We start from the raw sequence: 19,265 nt of genomic DNA on the forward strand, positions 1-19,265 counted from the left end.
CGATAGCTATGGAGGGAGAAAAATTACGACATGGCCGTCAGGAGGCGGGATTAGGTTGAGGAAAACCAATCAGATTGCAGCATTTAGGAATTCAGCCAATCAAAAAGATAGGTGGAAAGTGGGTGGCGCTTCCCCCACTATACTATATACAGCATCTCTCGATGACAAAGCACATGCGCTTCCTAGGCGAGACCTAAAAAGGAAGGCTTGAGCCTGGCAAGAAGATTAACTTGCCAGGTTGACATGGCTGTTTAGAACTGCATACAAAGGCTGCGCAGCAGCAGGCCTGAGACATGTTTAAAGTGCTACTTCAGTGGTTGGAAAACAGTGCTGCAGGCCCACCAGCAGCAATTTAATTTACAGGCCCGGGGAACTTGTGGTGAATGCACTTTACTAAACTTATAAGGCAATCAAATATGCAAATTATGGATAAGCCAATGTTACCACATTTTAAGTAGCAAACTCATGCACATTAGCACTAGTTAGCAGTGGTAAAGTGCCCAGAGTCCTAAAGGCAACAAAAATGAGGTCAGAAAAATAGGAGGATGAACGCAACAAGATAAAGGTGCCCCTGCAGAAAGGGCCATTTCCAACAATATCTTTAGGGATAGACTTAAGTGACGATGTTCTTTTGCAGCTGGCATCGTTTGCCCAGCTGTGCATTGTTGCCCTGCTTTCTGACTGTTAGAGGAATGGACTTACAGTGGTGGTCTGTTTTTTTTTTTGTGGTCTGTTTGTTTTTTATTTTGATTTTATTTTGTTGAACTATTTGGCCTCTCTTTGGTTCTAGTGAGGAATTTAGAGCCAGATTTGCAACCTATTGCACTAATTTTGCATCACTTTTCCCTTTTTAAAAATGACGCAAAAGTGGCTTAAGGGGCTTGTAAATCTGCCCCTTAATGTCCATGTGGCCTTGTTTTAGTACCGCCCCCTCTCCTAATAGGGCTGTCCATTACTCATACTCACACCCATCCGTACACATACATCAGCAGTCAGATGGCATCGCAAATAAATGGGGAACTGAGAGTGTGACTGCACTTTGCCTTTAGTTTCCGTTTGCTATTTTACAATTAAAGAATTGGCCAGCTGATGTATTAAATGTTTGTGATTAATGGTATGACCCAAACTTAATTTAATTTGTTTTTAAGTAAAAAGTATTATTCCTTCCTCAAATTCTTCACCAAAGGAAAGATTTATAACACACTATGTTCTTTTCATTTCACTTAAAGGAAAACAGGAAGAAGACCGGATATGTGAAGAAAGGAGACGGGCAGAAAGAGCAGAAAGAGAGAGGAGGATTGCAGAAGAGATTGAAAGAGAGAGCCGTGCTCTAGAAGAGAAGATGGTGAAAGATGCAAAGAACTTGAAGGAGAAGAGACAGCTGCGAGAGCAAAACCGTGTTCAGGAACGCACACGTGTTATGCAGTATGCGATAGGAGGCAATACTGGCACCATCGAGATAGACGAGGTAGGGTATAATCCACATATATGTGACCGATTCTGTCTGACGTCTCATTTGAATTATGGTGTCCATGAAAGACCTGCAAAAAATTGAGAAAACCAAGAGAAGGCTAAACATGCTATGCCTTTGTGCAGATCCATTAAACAATGTTAATGTTATTAACAAATCAAAACCTTAAATACCTGCCCTTGGAGAACCCTGATTACAGTGATAACTGGTTGGGAATGGGGGTGGCACGGCAGGGGAGTTAAAAACAATAACAATATTACAAAATAAAAAAAAACACCTCTTTCTCCGTCTCTCCTCCGTTGTCTCTTGCTTCTCTTCCTGACTCCGGATCCGGAAGCTGGAAGGCCACTCATGATGCTGCTGTCACCATGTTTAAAAAAGAAATTTACCAAAAGTCCTATTCTTTGTTTAGAAAAATCACACTATATACTTTTTGTGATTTGGGTTGTTCATTTACCCTATCCTCCTACTTTTTGGAGAATCACACAAAAACTTTACACATTCATTTAACATTTACTACAAATTACAAAGACAAATTAGCAAAACATGAAACAATCACATAATGACCACATGGAACATACGATATGTCAATAGGCTATTCAACATTAATTACACCATATACATGTGATGTATAGAAATCCTTGCATACGCCAACACCTATTTAAGCATATGCACACAGAAGTCAGTTTTGACTAATTTGAAAAACAACTATTTAACATCAAATATTGACTCAGGCTCCCCTCCTCCCACCCCCACCCGCCCTAACCTGGCCTGTATCTACATAAAATAAAATGATAATAACACTGTTATTATCATTTTCATTTTCATTTGTCCACTGCTCTGATAGAAATGGGGCAACGCTCCTCCGCCTTAGCGAAAGAGCCATCCCTGTTTGATAAGTGCCTGCGAAGTTTGATGCAGATTCATCTAACAGTATACAATAAGGTGGTCCCAGTATTGTAACATCAAAAGTGTTAAACAGAAAAACAAATCACAGTAAAGTACAATTGTGCAAACACAGCATTCTGGTTGTAGCAGTGTTATTTAATCACACTGAAACAGATTGTTTTTTGCAAAAGCCTACGTGATCATTTTCCAGATGCGCTGCGGATGTCCAAGTGACCGCCCTGCTTCCAGCAGAAACGGCCGCTCCTCACGCTGCTCCCCGCCTCTAACTGGTATCGTAGCGCTATACAGCCACACCGCTGCCTGCCTGCTCGCCTCACTACCGCTATTGCCATTACCAGAGATCGTGTAGTATATTATCACGTAGCGCTAGGTTACCTGACTGTTTGCATTAGCGCTAAGCGTAATCATCTGTAAGCGCGAGACAGCCTAAGTACGCTGTAAGTCTGTTCTCAATTGTGCCGATTGTGCCTGATTGTTCTCAATTGTACTGTGCTGCTTATAATCATTAATTCTCCCTGATTGTGCCGCTGCCTGTGCCCCAATCCTGTAGCGATTTTGGCTCGCTGCCATTTTGTCTTAGCTGTTGTTGTTGTTTGTGCCTCCCTACCCGGATCTCCGTCCCGCTCCCACCTCCCAGCTGACCCTCCCTCCCACTGATACTATCAGCCTTGATCCCCGTGAGTTTCTCTGTGACCGCCCTGCTTCCAGCAGAAACGGCCGCTCCTCACTCTGCTCCCCGCCTCTAACTGGAATCATAGCGCTATACAGCCACACCGCTGCCTGCCTGCTCGCCTCACTACCGCTATTGCCATTACCAGAGATCGTGTAGTATATTATTACGTAGCGCTAGGTTACCTGACTGTTTGCATTAGCACTAAGCGTAATCATCTGTAAGCGCGAGACAGCCTAAGTGCGCTGTAAGTCTGTTCTCAATTGTGCAGATTGTGCCTGATTGTTCTCAATTGTACTGTGCTGCTTATAATCATTAATTCTCCCTGATTGTGCCGCTGCCTGTGCCCCAATCCTGTAGCGATTTTGGCTCGCTGCCATTTTGTCTTAGCTGTTGTTGTTGTTTGTGTCTCCCTACCCGGATCTCCGCCCCACTCCCGCCTCCCAGCTGACACTCCCTCGCCCCTCCCCATTCCACTATCCACATATGACAGATGTTTGTGCGCGCAGCGGTTACGCGCAGCGGTCGCGCCCTATGCGCACCGAAGGTGCGCCAAAGGTAAGCCCGTCTACGCCCGTCCGCGCCTGGACCGTGCCCAGGGCCAGACCCCCTGGCCCCCGCATACCCCTCTCCACCCGCATAACGTACGACTCCGCAACCCTCCATGCCCTCAACCCCGGTCGCGCACCACAATGCTACAAAGCCACCCCAGGACTCACTCATGGACCATTCGCCTGCCACCCCTGCAAGTTCACCTGCATCAAGAACCACACCAAATGCACTTCCCCCAAAATCAACTCCGACCCTAACCACCTGAAGTGCATCCTGCTGAACACCCGCTCGGTCCACAGACACGCCACTGAACTTTGGGACCTACTCGACACAGCATCGCCGGACATCGCCTTCCTTACAGAAACCTGGATGAACACCTCATCAGCGCCCGACATCGCCATAGCCATCCCGAATACTTACAAGATTATCCGAAAAGACCGCACCAACCAAACAGGAAGAGGCATCGCCATTGTCCATAAGAACACCATCCGAATCACGACCAGCTCCGACGATAACCTCGCTACCGCCGAACACCTCCATTTCCAGATCCACACCGACCCCAGGACCACACTTAGAGGCACCCTCATCTATAGACCACCAGGAACCCGCACACAATTCAACAAAGACATCATTGACTATATCAGCCCACATGCCCTCAACTCCGAGAACTACATCCAACTGGGAGACCTCAACTTCCACCTGGAAAAGAAAAACGACAGCAACACCGCCACCCTTCTGGACAACCTGGCCAATCTCGGACTCAAACAACTCGTTGACACCCCCACCCACCTTGCCGGACACACGCTCGACCCCATCTTCACCTCCAGCAAGCTTATCTCCTTCAACCACACCACAGCTCTCCATTGGACGGACCACAGCTGCGTTCACTTCAACTACAAAAAGACCTTGACCCACAACCCCCCACAACCTGCTCCTCGAAGAAATTGGAACAAAATCACCGCCGACCAGCTCATCACATCGCTTAACCAAAACCCTCCTGCCATATCATCGGACCCAAACCAAGCAGCCACCAAACTCACACAATGGATCACCCACAGCGCTGACGAACTAGCACCCTTGAAAAACCACCAAATCAAACGAGTTAGCAAAAAGTCCCCCTGGTTCAACGATGACCTTAAGAAATCCAAGAAGTTATGTTGTACTCTCGAGAAAACCTGGAGAAAAAACCCAACCACTAACAACTTGACCACCTTCAAGGCACCACCCGCAAACCGATCCACCAAGAAATCAGCAATCAAGGACTGACTCGACAACAACGCCCACAACAGCAAGGAACTATTCAACATCGTCAAGGAATTTACCAACCCCACTGCGGCACGAACAACATCACTCCCTCCCAAGACCTCTGCGACTCCTTATCCTCTTTCTTCCACAACAAAATCGCCGACATACATAACAGCTTTGAAAACCAGTCCGAAGAACTGCCCCCTTCACCCACCCCCGAACCAAAACAGAACTCTCACAACCTTCGCGCCTGGAACCCAATCACTACTGAAGACACCATCCGCCTGATGAACTCCATCCATCGCCAACCGACCCTTGTCCCCACTACATTTTCAACAAAGCAGACTCCATCATCGCACCCCATCTTCGCGATGTCATCAACTGCTCCTTCAACTCCGCTACCTTCCCAGAAAGCTGGAAACATGCCAAACTCAGCGCCCTCCTGAAGAAACCCACAGCAGACCCCTCCGGACTTAAGAACTACTGCCCCATCTCACTCCTCCCATTCCCTGCCAAAGTCATTGAGAAAGCGGTCAACAGTCAGCTCGTCGCCTTCCTTGAATCCAACAATTCCCTCGACTCCTCACAGTCTGGCTTCCGAGCCAAACACAGCACCGAAACCGCCCTCATCGCAGCTACAGACGACATCCGAACACTACTGGACAACGGAGAAACAGTTGCCCTCATCCTACTAGACCTCTCCGCTGCATTCGACACAGTCTGTCACAGCACCCTCATACAACGCCTCAGCAACGTCGGAATACATGGAAAAGCTTTGGACTGGATCATCTTGTTCCTCGCTGGGAGAACACAGAGAGTCCGCCTCCCCCCATTCAAATCAGAGGCCACCAAAGTCATCTGCGGAGTACCATAAGGATCATCCCTCAGCCCCACCCTCTTCAACGTTTACATGAGTCCCCTCTCATCCATCGCGCGACAACACAACCTCAACATCATCTCCTACGCTAACGACACCCAACTGATCCTCTCCCTCACCAAAGACCCTAACACCGCCAAAACCAATCTACACGAAGGAATGAAAGAAGTAGCCGAATGGATGTAGAACAGCCGCCTAAAACTAAACTCGGACAAAACGGAAGTTCTCATCTTAGGATCATCCCCCTCGGCCTGGGACGACTCATGGTGGCCACCGGCCCTGGGCACAGCAACTATACCTACAGACCACGCACGTAACCTGGGCTTCATCCTAGATTCCTCCCTCTCGATGACCAAACAAGTCAACGCCGTCTCATCCTCATGCTTCAACGTACTTCGCATGCTCAAAAAAATCTTCCGTTGGATCCCCACCGAAACAAGAAAGACTGTCACCCACGCACTGGTCACTAGCCGACTGGACTATGGAAACACCCTCAACGCCGGAACCACAGCCAAACTACAGAAAAAACTCCAACGCATCCAAAACGCCTCAGCCAGGCTCATATTGGACATCCCCCGTCAAGCTCACATTACCGATCACCTAAAAGACCTACACTGGCTCCCCGTCAACAAGAGAATAACGTTCCGTCTCCTCACCCACGCTAACATGGCCCTCTACAACCTAGGACCGGAATGCCTCAACACACGTCTGTCCTTTTACACACCCACCCGCCAACTACGATCATCCAATCAAGCCCTCGACACAATTCCGCGCATCCACAGAGCCACCATGGGAGGAAGATCCTTCTCCTACTTAGCGGCCAAGACCTGGAACTTACTCCCCACTCACCTCCGCCTTACACAGAACCACCTTTCCTTCAGAAAGCAACTTAAAACCTGGCTATTTGACAAGTAATACACAACCCTCCCCCAAGCGCCTTGAGACCCTCTGGGTGAGTAGTGCGCTATACAAATTCCTCAACTTGAACTTGAACTTGAACTATTGATTCTGGTTATCCCTTGATTGACTCAGGTTACTTAATTCATTTACGACAACAGTCACATGCTTCAGCCGTCCAGCTAACGATGGATCCCTGATTTGCAGGGATTACCTTTTACTGGCTCACTGCCTTCTCAGTCTTGCCGCCATTTTTCTGTGAGCAATGGAGCCCCACGTTCCTCCACCATTGATTAGTGAGAACCCTCCCTTTCACTCATGGTCCCCCCTCACCCCACACCACTGTCCTGAGGAAGACTCCTTGCGTAAGGCTGAAAATTATCTACACAACAATTGGGGTCGAAATGTCGACTTTTGAATATTGCCAGTCCTCTTCAACAGTACTTACTTTACTGTTAAAATCGTGCTATATGGCAAAACTATACATGTATTTTGTACTATCATGAATGTGTATTTCACCACCTGTTGCACAGGCATATGAGGAATATATGCCAGAACTGCTTGTGATTTTCTGTCACCATTTTTTCTAAATACTTTATTTCACTACCCCACCAAAGTCACAACCTCCCCTCTCCCCCCCCACCCCCCCCGCCCCCCTGTTCTCTTCTCCACTTGGGCCACAATATCTGTTTCAGTGTGATTAAATAACACTGCTACAACCAGAACGCTGTTTTTGCACAATTGTATTTTACTGTGATTTGTTTTTCTGTTTAACATTTTTGATTTTACAATACTGGGACCACCTTTTTGTATACTGTCTAGCACCCAGGTCCCAGTGATTCTGAGTTTACCATTTTCTTTAAACCAGCAGATTCATCTAACAGCACTATGGTTAGAAGCATTGGAAAATGTATTGTCCCAGTCCATACCTCCCCCGCGCTGATGCATTTGTAATAAAATGGGAATGGCCTTAGAATGCCAAAACTTGAAAGCTTCTGCCAACTAGTGTGCAGATTAGTCAGACAGTGCCAAGGTTTATAGCAAATGAACACTTTTTTGCACACCCTTTTTTTAATTTAGCCACTGTTTGAATATTCTACACAAACTTGAAAATTCAAGCATATTCATCAAATGATACAAAGTTATAAACAAATCAAAAAATGTATTTTCAAATGACAAGATATGCAAAAGTAACCCTCTTAATCCTATTTTCATCTTTTTTAAACACTAATACCTCATAAACTAATGACCGGATTTATACCAAACCAAATTTGCATTCCAAGTTAGGCATAAATCCGTTCATTAGTTTTCACTCGAAGCAAAACATACTAAAGTAATGCTTGTCATGGTAAGCTATTGCAGGTCTGTGCAGCAGAACAATCATTAAAGGGAGGCATTTTTAGGCTGAATTTATCCTTTTATCTACTACCATAGGAAACTTTACAATTGGCTGCAGCCAGAAGGAAGCAGGATTTTTGCATTTTGTTGTACAAAGAGAATCCACTCACAAGCCAGTCACAGTCTGAAGAGTTTAGTAACAAAAGAAAAATTAAACTGTGAAGCATAGAATCCATTGACTAGAGGCTGCACTGACAAACTGTTAAGGTTACATACAAGCTCCTTTCAACTGAAACCAAAAACAAGTAAATGCAGCACTGTAAAAATGTCCCTCTTTTTGCCTTGGAACTCCTACTTATTGCTGATTGGTATTGCTGGGTTTGGAACTACTGACCAGTCCCAAGTGTATCTGCTCTGACCTGTGAATAAAACTGGCCAACCTCAAGTTGGCATATTTAGCTTGTAGAAAATAGAAACCTTCTCAGGGGTCCCACTGATACTTGGTCCTTTTAAACCAACAAAGAAGAAATTGGCACAGAAGCTGAAATATAAAAGTAACATCTTTATTAACCTAATATGAGGGAGACTAAGTCACACAGAAGCCTTAGCAAATGAATGAGGCAGTCTAAGGAGTACAGAACACTGGGGCCTTATATATGCTTAGGGTTACATAGTCAGCATAAGACCAAGGGGCAGTCCTGGCTCATGTAAGCATGCAGAATGGCTAATATGGGCATGCAAGATCTGCTTGCTCAACAAAGTGGGAGGAGCTAACAGTTTGTCAGTTTAGGGTTAAGAAAATAACCTGCTGGTTTTATACATATTTTCAATTATAAGCAGTGTGCAGTAGACTTTTCTAGCAATATAAAGGTCAGCTATTTGTTTTATGCCTAAATGTATGCATTTACTGAAGCCTAAGGCAGTTTAAAACTGCTCTGAATGCACAATTTGTTTTTACATCTGTGAATTTTGCCCAATTTTGACTTTGATATTTGGGGCACTTAAAAATGAATATCCTATAATTTCTTTACATAATAGTCATCCTCAATATGTTCTCTACAAATTACAGAGGTCGGGCATCAGAAATCTATCATATATACCCTTATAAAAATGAGTTTTTTTACGCATGTGCAGAGTGATATTTCATATGCGAATTTCCTCATTATGTGGTACAACACAACTTAAATTTAATTTTAATGCTAGGAGGTCACAGTGTGAGTATTAAGCTTTATACATTTAAAAAAACGAATTTAAAAGCACATTTTAAAAATATTTTTTTCATAATTAATAAAAAAAATGTTTTAATGAAACCAATCATTTTGATAATTTCACATAGGAAAAGCAAGCTTCATTCATTGCCTATCATATTTAGACACATTCATTCATAAGCCTAAACACAGAAGCCTAACTTGAAACATGAAACATTTTGCGCCACTTTTTAAAAAAGGACAGTCATTATTTAAAATCAGGACCACAGATATGCTTAAGTAAAGAAGCTTTGGAAAAGGAAATCCTTACTTTAAATGTTTTCCTGTTATCCAAAATAATGAACCTGATTTTTGTAACTTTTTAAACAGCAGTCTGAAATGCAGGATTTTACACCATGTTCTGTAGTGACAAAATCCTGGCTGAGTCAACATTCCTGTCTCTCCGTGGCCTACAATCAAAACAACAGCTGCTGCTCAGCAGTTAAAACACAGATGTTGGAAAACTTATTTAGTGTTGAAACGTAAGCAAGGGGACAGTCTATTTAAAACTGAGTCATTTCAAGTTTTAAAAATGTGTTTAGTTCAACAAAAATTTACTCAGATGACGTGTTTGCCTGTTTATATCTAATACAATGTATCTAAGGAAAATGTTTTATAATTGTTTATTTATTGCAAAAACACACAATTTCGTTTTTTAAGGCCTATTTTATTCCTATTCAATGTGAATTCTAGTTTTATCTTTTAAGCATTAGCAGTTTGTACATGTGTATAATTGCTTACTCTTATCAATTTAATAGTAACATGCAGTTATTTAGCATATCATATGGTTCATTTCTGTTTTTTTCATTTAATTTCTATTTAATATTAATTAAATGACATTTTGCATAACAGACTGATGACAGCAAGAAAACACAAACAAACACATTGAGCTCATTCCAGACATAAACAGAAGAGGTCATACACTCAAGACACATATTAAAGCGCGCTTAAGGCTAGCAATTCTTACACAAAGAGCGCAATCGCTATTTACTCACAGAAGTTTCACTAATGTGAAACCACAAACCACATAGACATTTAAACACATGATTAACCCACAGAGCAACACTTAGGACAGAAACAAAGGACAGCCCACAGCCTGTACTTAAACCAAACCATTTGTAAATACTAGTTGTAAGTCATATTTACAAGAAGAGCTTCTCAATAGTATTCCAAAAGACTACAAAAATAAAACAGCCCAACAAACTGTTTTATTTTCAAGAAGCCAAAATACACTCAATTCACTAGCTTTGGCTGGCAGAACACCAAAAAATCGCTCTGCATATCTCCATTTATAAACGTGCGCAGGAAAGGATCCTTGTTTGTATTATGTCCATATTTGAATTCCATTGGGATACAGAATCACTAAGGAAGAAATATGTTTTTATACCTAAATCTATTTAGGTATTCCCTCAAGGGAGCCGGCTAATTCACCGCACATCTCACTATGGTACCTCCAAAAAGCAACACATTCTTTGATGTGTGCTGGAGACAGGCATGCCAAAAATAGTGCAAAATGTGCAGTATTATAATCAAAGTAGCGCTTAAGGTACTCTTCGTATGTTGCGCCGTTCAAACTAATTCAAATAGCGAAAAATGTCATCATTACCTGCCTATATAACTTGCAATTTATATATATACATGCATACTAATCAAAAGTTGGCCAACGCAAATCTAAGCCACAGTAAGTGTTACTAAACTACCTTACCAATCCAAGGCATCAAAACCAACAGCAAGTGCCGCAGAACGACTCTTACTAAACAAATGGTTGTCCAAATTCTAACTGCCAAGTTCTGAATGACCTAACGGTCGTTTTTTAGAATTCTCACGCCAAAAAGGTTCCCAGTCAGGAGTGACATCATGTGGAGGATCAAAATGAGGAAGACCAGAAATATACTGGGCTGAAGAGACAGCAAATCCACAGAATCTCCGTGCACAGAGTACCTCCTTAGTAGAGTCCTGTCCTGTCCTCCACAGTAGATTTCTGTCTCCTGACAAGATCACTCCTTAGATAGCCACTTCTGATGAGGTCCACGTTGGAGCGCCATTTACAGAAAATAGAAACCTTCTCAGTGGTCCCACTGATACTTGGTCCTTTTAAACCAACAAAGAAGAAATTGGCACAGAAGCTGAAATATAAAAGTAACATTTTTATTAACCTCAGATGAGGGAGACTACGTCACACAGAAGCCTTAGCAAATGTATGAGGCAGTCAAAGGAGTACAGAAAACGGGGGCCTTATATATGCTTAGGGTTACATAGTAGATTTACAAAAGGGGGTGGTGATGAACAGAGTGTCTGAATTGAGCAGACCACTCTTACCCAGTCCAAAGATCAGGGCTTGATCCATCACCGTTATTTATCTCACTGCCCCATCCCAGCTCAGAACCTGGCTATATGCAAATCAGTCTGTCCCTGGCCCAGTGCATCATGGGAACAGGGCAGACTAAACTACAAAGCCAATTCTTTACCAGAAAGGAGACAAGCTACCGGGAACCGGTTTCTGGCATTTCAGCCTCTTCGGCCCGGCTTGCTTGAATCCTGATGGAGCAGTGAGAAAGGGACTCATGTCTGAGTATACCCTGCCACACCTATAGTGGCCAAAATCGATTTACAAAAGGGGGTGGTGATGAACAGAGTGTCTGAATTGAGCAGACCACTCTTACCCAGTCCAAAGATCAGGGCTTGATCCATCACCGTTATTTATCTCACTGCCCCATCCCAGCTCAGAACCTGGCTATATGCAAATCAGTCTGTCCCTGGCCCAGTGCATCATGGGAACAGGGCAGACTAAACTACAAAGCCAATTCTTTACCAGAAAGGAGACAAGCTACCGGGAACCGGTTTCTGGCATTTCAGCCTCTTCGGCCCGGCTTGCTTGAATCCTGATGCCCTGTTCCCATCATGCACTGGGACAGGAACAGACTAATTTGCATACAGTCAGGTTCTGAAACTGGGATGGTGCAGTGAGCTAAAAAACGGTGTTGGATCTAGCCCTGATCTCTTGACTGGGTGAGAGTATTCTGTTTAATTCAGAGACTCTGTCCCTCACCACCCCTTGTTGTAAATATTTTTGTCCACCCTAAGCGTGGAAGGGTATACTCAGATGTGAGTCCCTTGCTCATTGCACCATCAGGATTCAAGCAAGCCGGGCCGAAGAGGCTGAAATGCCAGAAACCGGTCCCCGGTAGCTTGTTTCCTTCCCAGTGTAAGAATTGGCTTTTGTAGTTTGGTTTGCCCTGTTCCCATCATGCACTGGGACAGGAACAGACTAATTTGCATACAGTCAGGTTCTGAAACTGGGATGGTGCAGTGAGCTAAAAAACGGTGTTGGATCTAGCCCTGATCTCTTGACTGGGTGAGAGTATTCTGTTTAATTCAGAGACTCTGTCCCTCACCACCCCTTGTTGTAAATAGGGTTACATAGTAAGCATAAGAACAAGTGGCAGTCCTGGTTCATGTAAGCATGCAAAATGACTGATATGGGCATGCAAGATCTGCTTCCTCAACAAAGTGGGAGGAGCTAACAGTTGCTAATTCTGGTGACCACATCCTGACATTTACAGACTAGAAACAGTTGCAAGGACAGCTACAAGCTCAACTGAGCATGTGCGAAGGTGGAAGATGCTGAATATAGTTAGTTTCTAGGCAGATTACAAGAGCAGTCAACAATGAGGGAGGACAGAGCACATGGCGAGCACGTGGCAGCACATGGCAATCAAAATGGCTGCCAGAAATACAAAATGGCTTTCAGCTCATGCTAACAAATCAGTCCAATCTTTAACAAGCTTTCCAGTAAGGCCGTAGCGTATGATGTAGGAAAATACACCAATGTCATGTAAAGTTAAATGTCTGCAATGGACTGCAGCACCTATTGTGCTCTCTACTAGACTGAAAAGGAAATTTACCATGTACAGCGCTATAGGTTTGCATTATAGAAATGCCATATGCATACATACATACATACAAACAAACATACATACATACATACATAAACACATACATACATACACACATATATACATACACACATACCCACATACATACATACATACACACATACATACATACATAAACACATACATACATACACACACACACACCTACAGACATACCTACATACCCACATACATACATACATACACACATACACACATCCATCCATACATACACACATCCATCCATACACACATCCATCCATACATCCATCCATCCATACATACATACACACATCCATCCATCCATGCATACTTACACACATCCATCCATCCATCCATACATACACACATACATACATACATACCTACATACAAAGTCAAGTAAAAAAAACAAAGAATCAATTTAAAAAAGAGTATAATAGTGTAAATTCATACATTATTCTCTGGGTCGTCAGCCTGGTACATTACAGGGTTAAGTAGTGTAGTGTAGTTCCTATATTCCCAATAGGCTCTGCGCATTGGAATAATATATCCTATAGTTTAGATGTAGGACTGAGGTCGACTACGTCTCTATCGAACATATTAGACTTAATTGTGAGTGCCAGCTAGCTCAGAGGTCACTAGAAACTTTCTCGAATTCACAAAAAGGGATTCGTTTCTGACAACCGCAAAAACATGACAACTTTGTTACCCAAGAATAAGAAATGTATCTCTAGAGTCGCGGAAACAATAGATAGCTATTTCATTCAGTCAATCGTGCAAGCTTCGTTTCACCAGAGGTGCAGAGAAATAGAGAGACGGGCGTTTTCAATAAAAAGTGTTTATTGAACAGTCTTCTTTCTCATGCAAAAGAAATGAACTGCTACAATCATAATACTGGTTGTAAAGTATAATGCGTACAGTATGAAGAGTATTATAAAATAATACTGTAAAAGCATGGTAGGTTTCTAAGCCATATAAAATAACATAAAATACATACATCAATAAATAGTGACTAAAAGTACTCAACTGGTGCTTCTAAAATACGCCTACCCCGATGTTCCTAACCTAAGTCTAGTACGAGGGAAGAAGTAAGTGTGGTGTAGCTTAGTTTTAGTATTCTTTGCCAAGAATCTACCCAAGAATTCTCTAAGGGTCTATTCAGCTCCGTACCTTGGTTTTTAAATGAAGGAGTTCTGGTATCTCTCTCTCAGGACTCGATTTCCCAGCAACCCGCAAGGGTAGTCTGGAAACACTGGAGCTGGATTTCTCGGCGAGAGAAAAGACAGCGTCTCTCAGTGTGTCCGCTGGAGGGTCGCCTACCTTCGGCACTTGCTGCGGCGAGCTGTGTCATGGAGGTAGGTAGTCGAACTGCTCCAAGCCACCGTGTGTTTGCCTGGGAAAGTGTGGGCATACTTATACCTTGAAGGTGCCGAGTTTGACGTAAGGTTGGACATAATAACGTCATCAAAGACTCGATTCTTTGAAAACTCCATGAGTTCTTGGACAAATCAATATTCAAGCAGGGAGAAGTCCCTGACTGCTGAAGGCGGGTTTTCCCAAGAAATCCTTGTGGATTTTCGGAACTAGTGGAAGTAGCTATGCCGTATTAGGGCTGCATGAGCTATGTCTTAATATGGTTATGATTGCTATGCCTATATAAGGATATAATGAATTATACCGATATAAGGGCATGAATCGTGAAAATTACACTAGGGTCCTAAAACGCTACACAAAACCCACTCCACCTTAATATGTTAAACATTACTAAATTATAAGCATCTAAACATATCTAAAGCATGTGTTTGCAATTCCAACCAAAATACATGAAATGCATTTGAAATGGTTGTACACAAAATGAGTATGTCTATAGTACGCATTCAAAGGAAGATGATGTCATTCTAAGCATAAAGTATGACATTATTAATGCAAACTGAATGAAACATGAAATTACATTCATGAAATGGCTCTTAAATACAGAAGAATAGGTCGAGACCATCCCATAGCAGAATTTATAAACTGTTTTGGTTTTGAAGACAAGGCCAAATATAGTCTCTAGGAAGTATTTAAAAGAATTTCTTGTTCTCTAAGAATAGTTCTACCTTAAGCAGATTACTCTGTGCCAAAAGAAAAAAGTTCAAATTAATTCGTAGAAAATAGAATTGTCAAGTTAGAAGGTTTGTTTGAAAAAAAACAAAGGCCGAATTTCAGAGTTCATGGAAAGCTGTGTGCAGATTTCAAAAGTATTTCTCGGTGTCAGGAGAAAACATCAAAAAGTCTGAGCTGGCAAAGAAATCATCTACCCCAGTAGGTGAAAGTGGAACTACTTCATTAAGTAGATCAATTGTGCACAGATGAGAAGCATCGCCGTCAGCGTTGTTCGCATTAACAATGTTCGCAGTAGATGGTACCTGTGTGCCTGTTGTTCCACGTACCTCACACATTAAACTACCTCCTCTGGCAAGAGATCCAACAGAGGCCGAATTCACCCGCAGGCCAATATCTTGAGGAGGCTTTGACGATCACAGGCCTTTCCCCCTTATGGGACACACACTGCCTCCATTTGGCGTTCAAAAAAACGGTGCGGAAGACGCTGAAGACACTCTCCTTGCTAGAGGATAAGGCGACCTTCTCGCTTAGAGGGCATGCCTGGATGACCTTGGCCACATATAAGTACTTAGCCCCACAACATTACTTTAATTTGGGATATTCAAAAATACTAAAACAACATTTTTTAAAGTTCAGACTTGGAGTGTTACCAACTACACAGCAGCTCCCACCTTGGAAAAGGGAGCAGGATTTTACTCTTTGTAGTCTGTGCAACAAGGATGTGGGCGACATCATTCACACAATCTGCACCTGCACGGAGCTGTGTCAAGAAAGGAGACAGCTGCTAAAAATTCCCCTCAATCAAAGAGGGATCAGGACAAGGAGACAAGCTGTCCTGGCATGCTTTGATCCCTCATCACCACAAGTGAACACTAGGCTAGTTAAATTTCTCGAAGCAGCTCGCTTAAAAATGCCAAATTGATCGTCACTTTGTAGACAATTGCCCTACGGGGGAAACTTTGCTAAATGACTGGATAAATCTCACAGGGGACTGCATCATTCCACAGGCAGTAAAGACAAAAACATCCGGGACATTAAAACTGTATTGACACAGAAACGTCTTTTACAGCTCACGTCGCAACGCTCACGAGGGAGCATGTACGTTTAAATATGGAACATTTTAATATGGTTGTATATTTGTATGCATTGCAATGGTTTTAAGTAACTATGCAAATAAAGTTTTACCTCTTACCTCTTACGTACCTCACCATTAGCTGGATTCGCCGGTGAGGTCTCAATGAATGCCGACATCAGGATTGGCAGCCGTTGGGGGCAACACGATGCATGAGCCGTTACCGGACCTAGCAAACCGTCAACATCCATTGGCAGTGCTGATAGAAGTGTAAGACAGACATCTAACATGTATTCCTCTCCGCAAAGCAGGCATCGTAGAACAGGTAAGATGTAATCTTGCCAGATTGGTCTGAATGAAAGGAACCAAGTGGTATTCAGATCTCTTAAACGAGCCAAGCCAAGAATCTGTGTAATTCTGTCACGGAACCGCATTCTCCATGGTAGTCTGGGTATCATCGGTGACGGAACTTTGCCGTATGGGAGAAGAAAAAAAAATAGAATTCCTGCTACGAGTCCCAAAATGAGAGGCAGGCCGCCGAACACAGAGTGCATGAAATTTAGAAAAATGCTGAGGACTGCTTCAAAGGGTGCTAACAGTCCCGAAAAAAATCGTCTTAAATACATGTGCCATACCAGTGGTATCAGACATGTTTAAGGTACGACCTAACATTTCTGCGAAATGTATTGGGCAGTTTATTGGTAATAAGGAATGTATCTCCGCGGAAGTCCTTGCGACTTGCAGATCATACGACTCTCTGGACGAGGTCAGAGGCACAGTTTTTTGCAAAAGAATGGCTTTCATTCTCCTTGAAGTATCAATTTGAATAGAAGAGATATTCAGTGAAGGCCAGAACACCGACTTCCTGTCTGTCTTGCTTTTAGGAAATAATACTTGCATACAACAAGTGACCCTGGCTGACACACTAACTACATAGGCTTAACCTGGCAACATGCCACAACAGCTGTGATCGTTCAACATTATGTAGCTACCATTGGATAGCTGCCTAAAAACTGGATCTATCACTGCTGCTGGAGAACCGTGCAGGTGGAAAGAAAGGTTATTTGAAGAACACTCGCAGGATTCGTGTAAATTAATACCTTGACACAAAAGTGTACCACTTAGTGAGTTCTTACAATTTTTACCACTAAGAAATACCTCCTTTCCCCTACTCCAACATTTGTGTGTGTATGGTAAATTCCAGGTTGACTTAATGTACTCTTTACCCAACCTTTCATACATGCCTGCTGGTATGTGTTTTAAGCAATACTGAAACTGGAAAATCGTCCCTGGTATAGTGATGGTGCCATGTATTATGCACTCCACAACAGGTTTCTCGGAAACAGTTAATGGTAATCTTTCCAGTTTTTCAATGCTCATCACTGTATAGTCTGCTCCTCTTTGTGCCAACGAGATTTGTTTATCTGTAAGGTTAAATGTAGAAAACAATGACGTGGTGTTGATTAGACGCCAAGGCACGCAGCCTGAATGGAGATTTTGTAACGTCCAGCCTAGCAGCATTATAGAACGTAATTGGGACTGGCCATGTTGTAACATTAGCAAATCCTGTTCTATTATGTCAATGGCAGAGGATACAATGCTGCCTGAAGAATAAATTCTGGAGGGCAGAGTCGTTAACCCCTTGTCCACTTAGAGAGAGCTTTCTCTAAATTAATACAATCAATTTCTCGTATTCTTTCTGCAGTTTCCATTTGCGTGACTTTCCATACTTCATTGTAAGCAGCGTATATACCAGCGTATATGAAACATTTTTGACGTGGTTTACTTGGTTAAAGTAAGAAGTCTCGTAAATCAACGCCTTCTTTAAGTAAAGATAAGTGTTGTTTAATTTCTGGAAGTGTGGATTTCTGTTGCCACTCAAGGCATAGTTTTCCTACACTGTAAGTTGTGACTATCCCTGGATGTTGTCTCTGGGAGTATCTTGGATCTGGCCTATTCACTGTGAACCCTTGTGTTTTGTTCAGGAATCTATCTTGACAGTTATTTGTGTCTGTGGGCCAGATTAACCATTTTTTCCAATCAGGATTAGTTCTGTTGTGTTGTAAAATCTGTTTTACGTCTACCTCCTCATCTGTAATGCAATTACTATCAGGTCTGGGCTTAGGCATGGACGGTTTGTTTAAATCTTTTATCTTAGCCAAGCCAAGACAAGATATTTGTTGAATAGTATCATTTAAAAACATTATTTGTTCTGGGATAATGCAGGCTCTGAATAAGGCTTCTAAACCTTGTACCTGCCAATCTTTTGTGCCCCAGACAGTTTTCGTCTCAATGTTGTCTTTCCAAAAGTTGAACCCTAATGTAGACAGCTGATCATAAAAGTTTGCAGAATAAATTTGTTTAGTATTGGTCAACATGTTTTTCATTCCTGTCTTATTCAAATTTTTTAAATAAAACGTTTCTGGATTTGTGACATTATAACCTGAGAGGTATGGAAACTTTTCATAAAATGTTTTAGAGCTGCCTTTTGGCGGCATTGGACAATGTTCCCATTGATTGTAAGTAAAAACATTTCTAGGGTTTGCCGATTTGTGCAAATAGTAGTGACCATAATGATTAAAACAATACATTTGTTCATAATCTGATGAACCTTCTAAGAATTCATGTTGTGTAAATGTTGCTGACATTTCTAAGTCTGCCATCATGTTATTAACAGTATCAAAGTCCCAATCATCAGAAAAACTGCTGGGTGAAACAAAGTCACTCAAAGAAACCTTAAACTGGTGTGGTATCTTCAATAGTTCCACTGGGACATAGATGTCATAATCAGTTGTGTCCCATGCTATACCACCAGGTATGGGAACGGCTGTGATGTTCACTGATGACAGGTATCTTCGCTCATGATGAGATGATTTGTGAGGTTTCAGGAGCAAGTTGATGTTCTTACTTGCTGTGTCCATTGTACTGTATTTTGCATCTATCATCTTTCCCAAACTTAAAACA

At 42.5% G+C, this 19,265-nt stretch overlaps 1 protein-coding gene across 1 annotated transcript in view; it reads left to right on the plus strand.

Annotated features, from left to right (window-relative positions):
• The window catches only part of LOC147725807 (uncharacterized), a 724,833-nt gene that overhangs the window by 137,695 nt on the left and 567,873 nt on the right, over positions 1-19,265 (plus strand). Inside the window, exon 3 of the mRNA XM_086962786.1 lies at positions 1,230-1,468. Within this exon, the coding sequence (XP_086818912.1) occupies positions 1,230-1,468 (239 nt within the window). The remainder of the gene's footprint in view (positions 1-1,229; positions 1,469-19,265) is intronic.

Source organism: Lissotriton vulgaris, chromosome 3_1 (genome assembly GCF_964263255.1).
Source record: "Lissotriton vulgaris chromosome 3_1, aLisVul1.2, whole genome shotgun sequence".
In the NCBI taxonomy this organism is placed as follows: Eukaryota; Metazoa; Chordata; class Amphibia; order Caudata; family Salamandridae; genus Lissotriton; species Lissotriton vulgaris.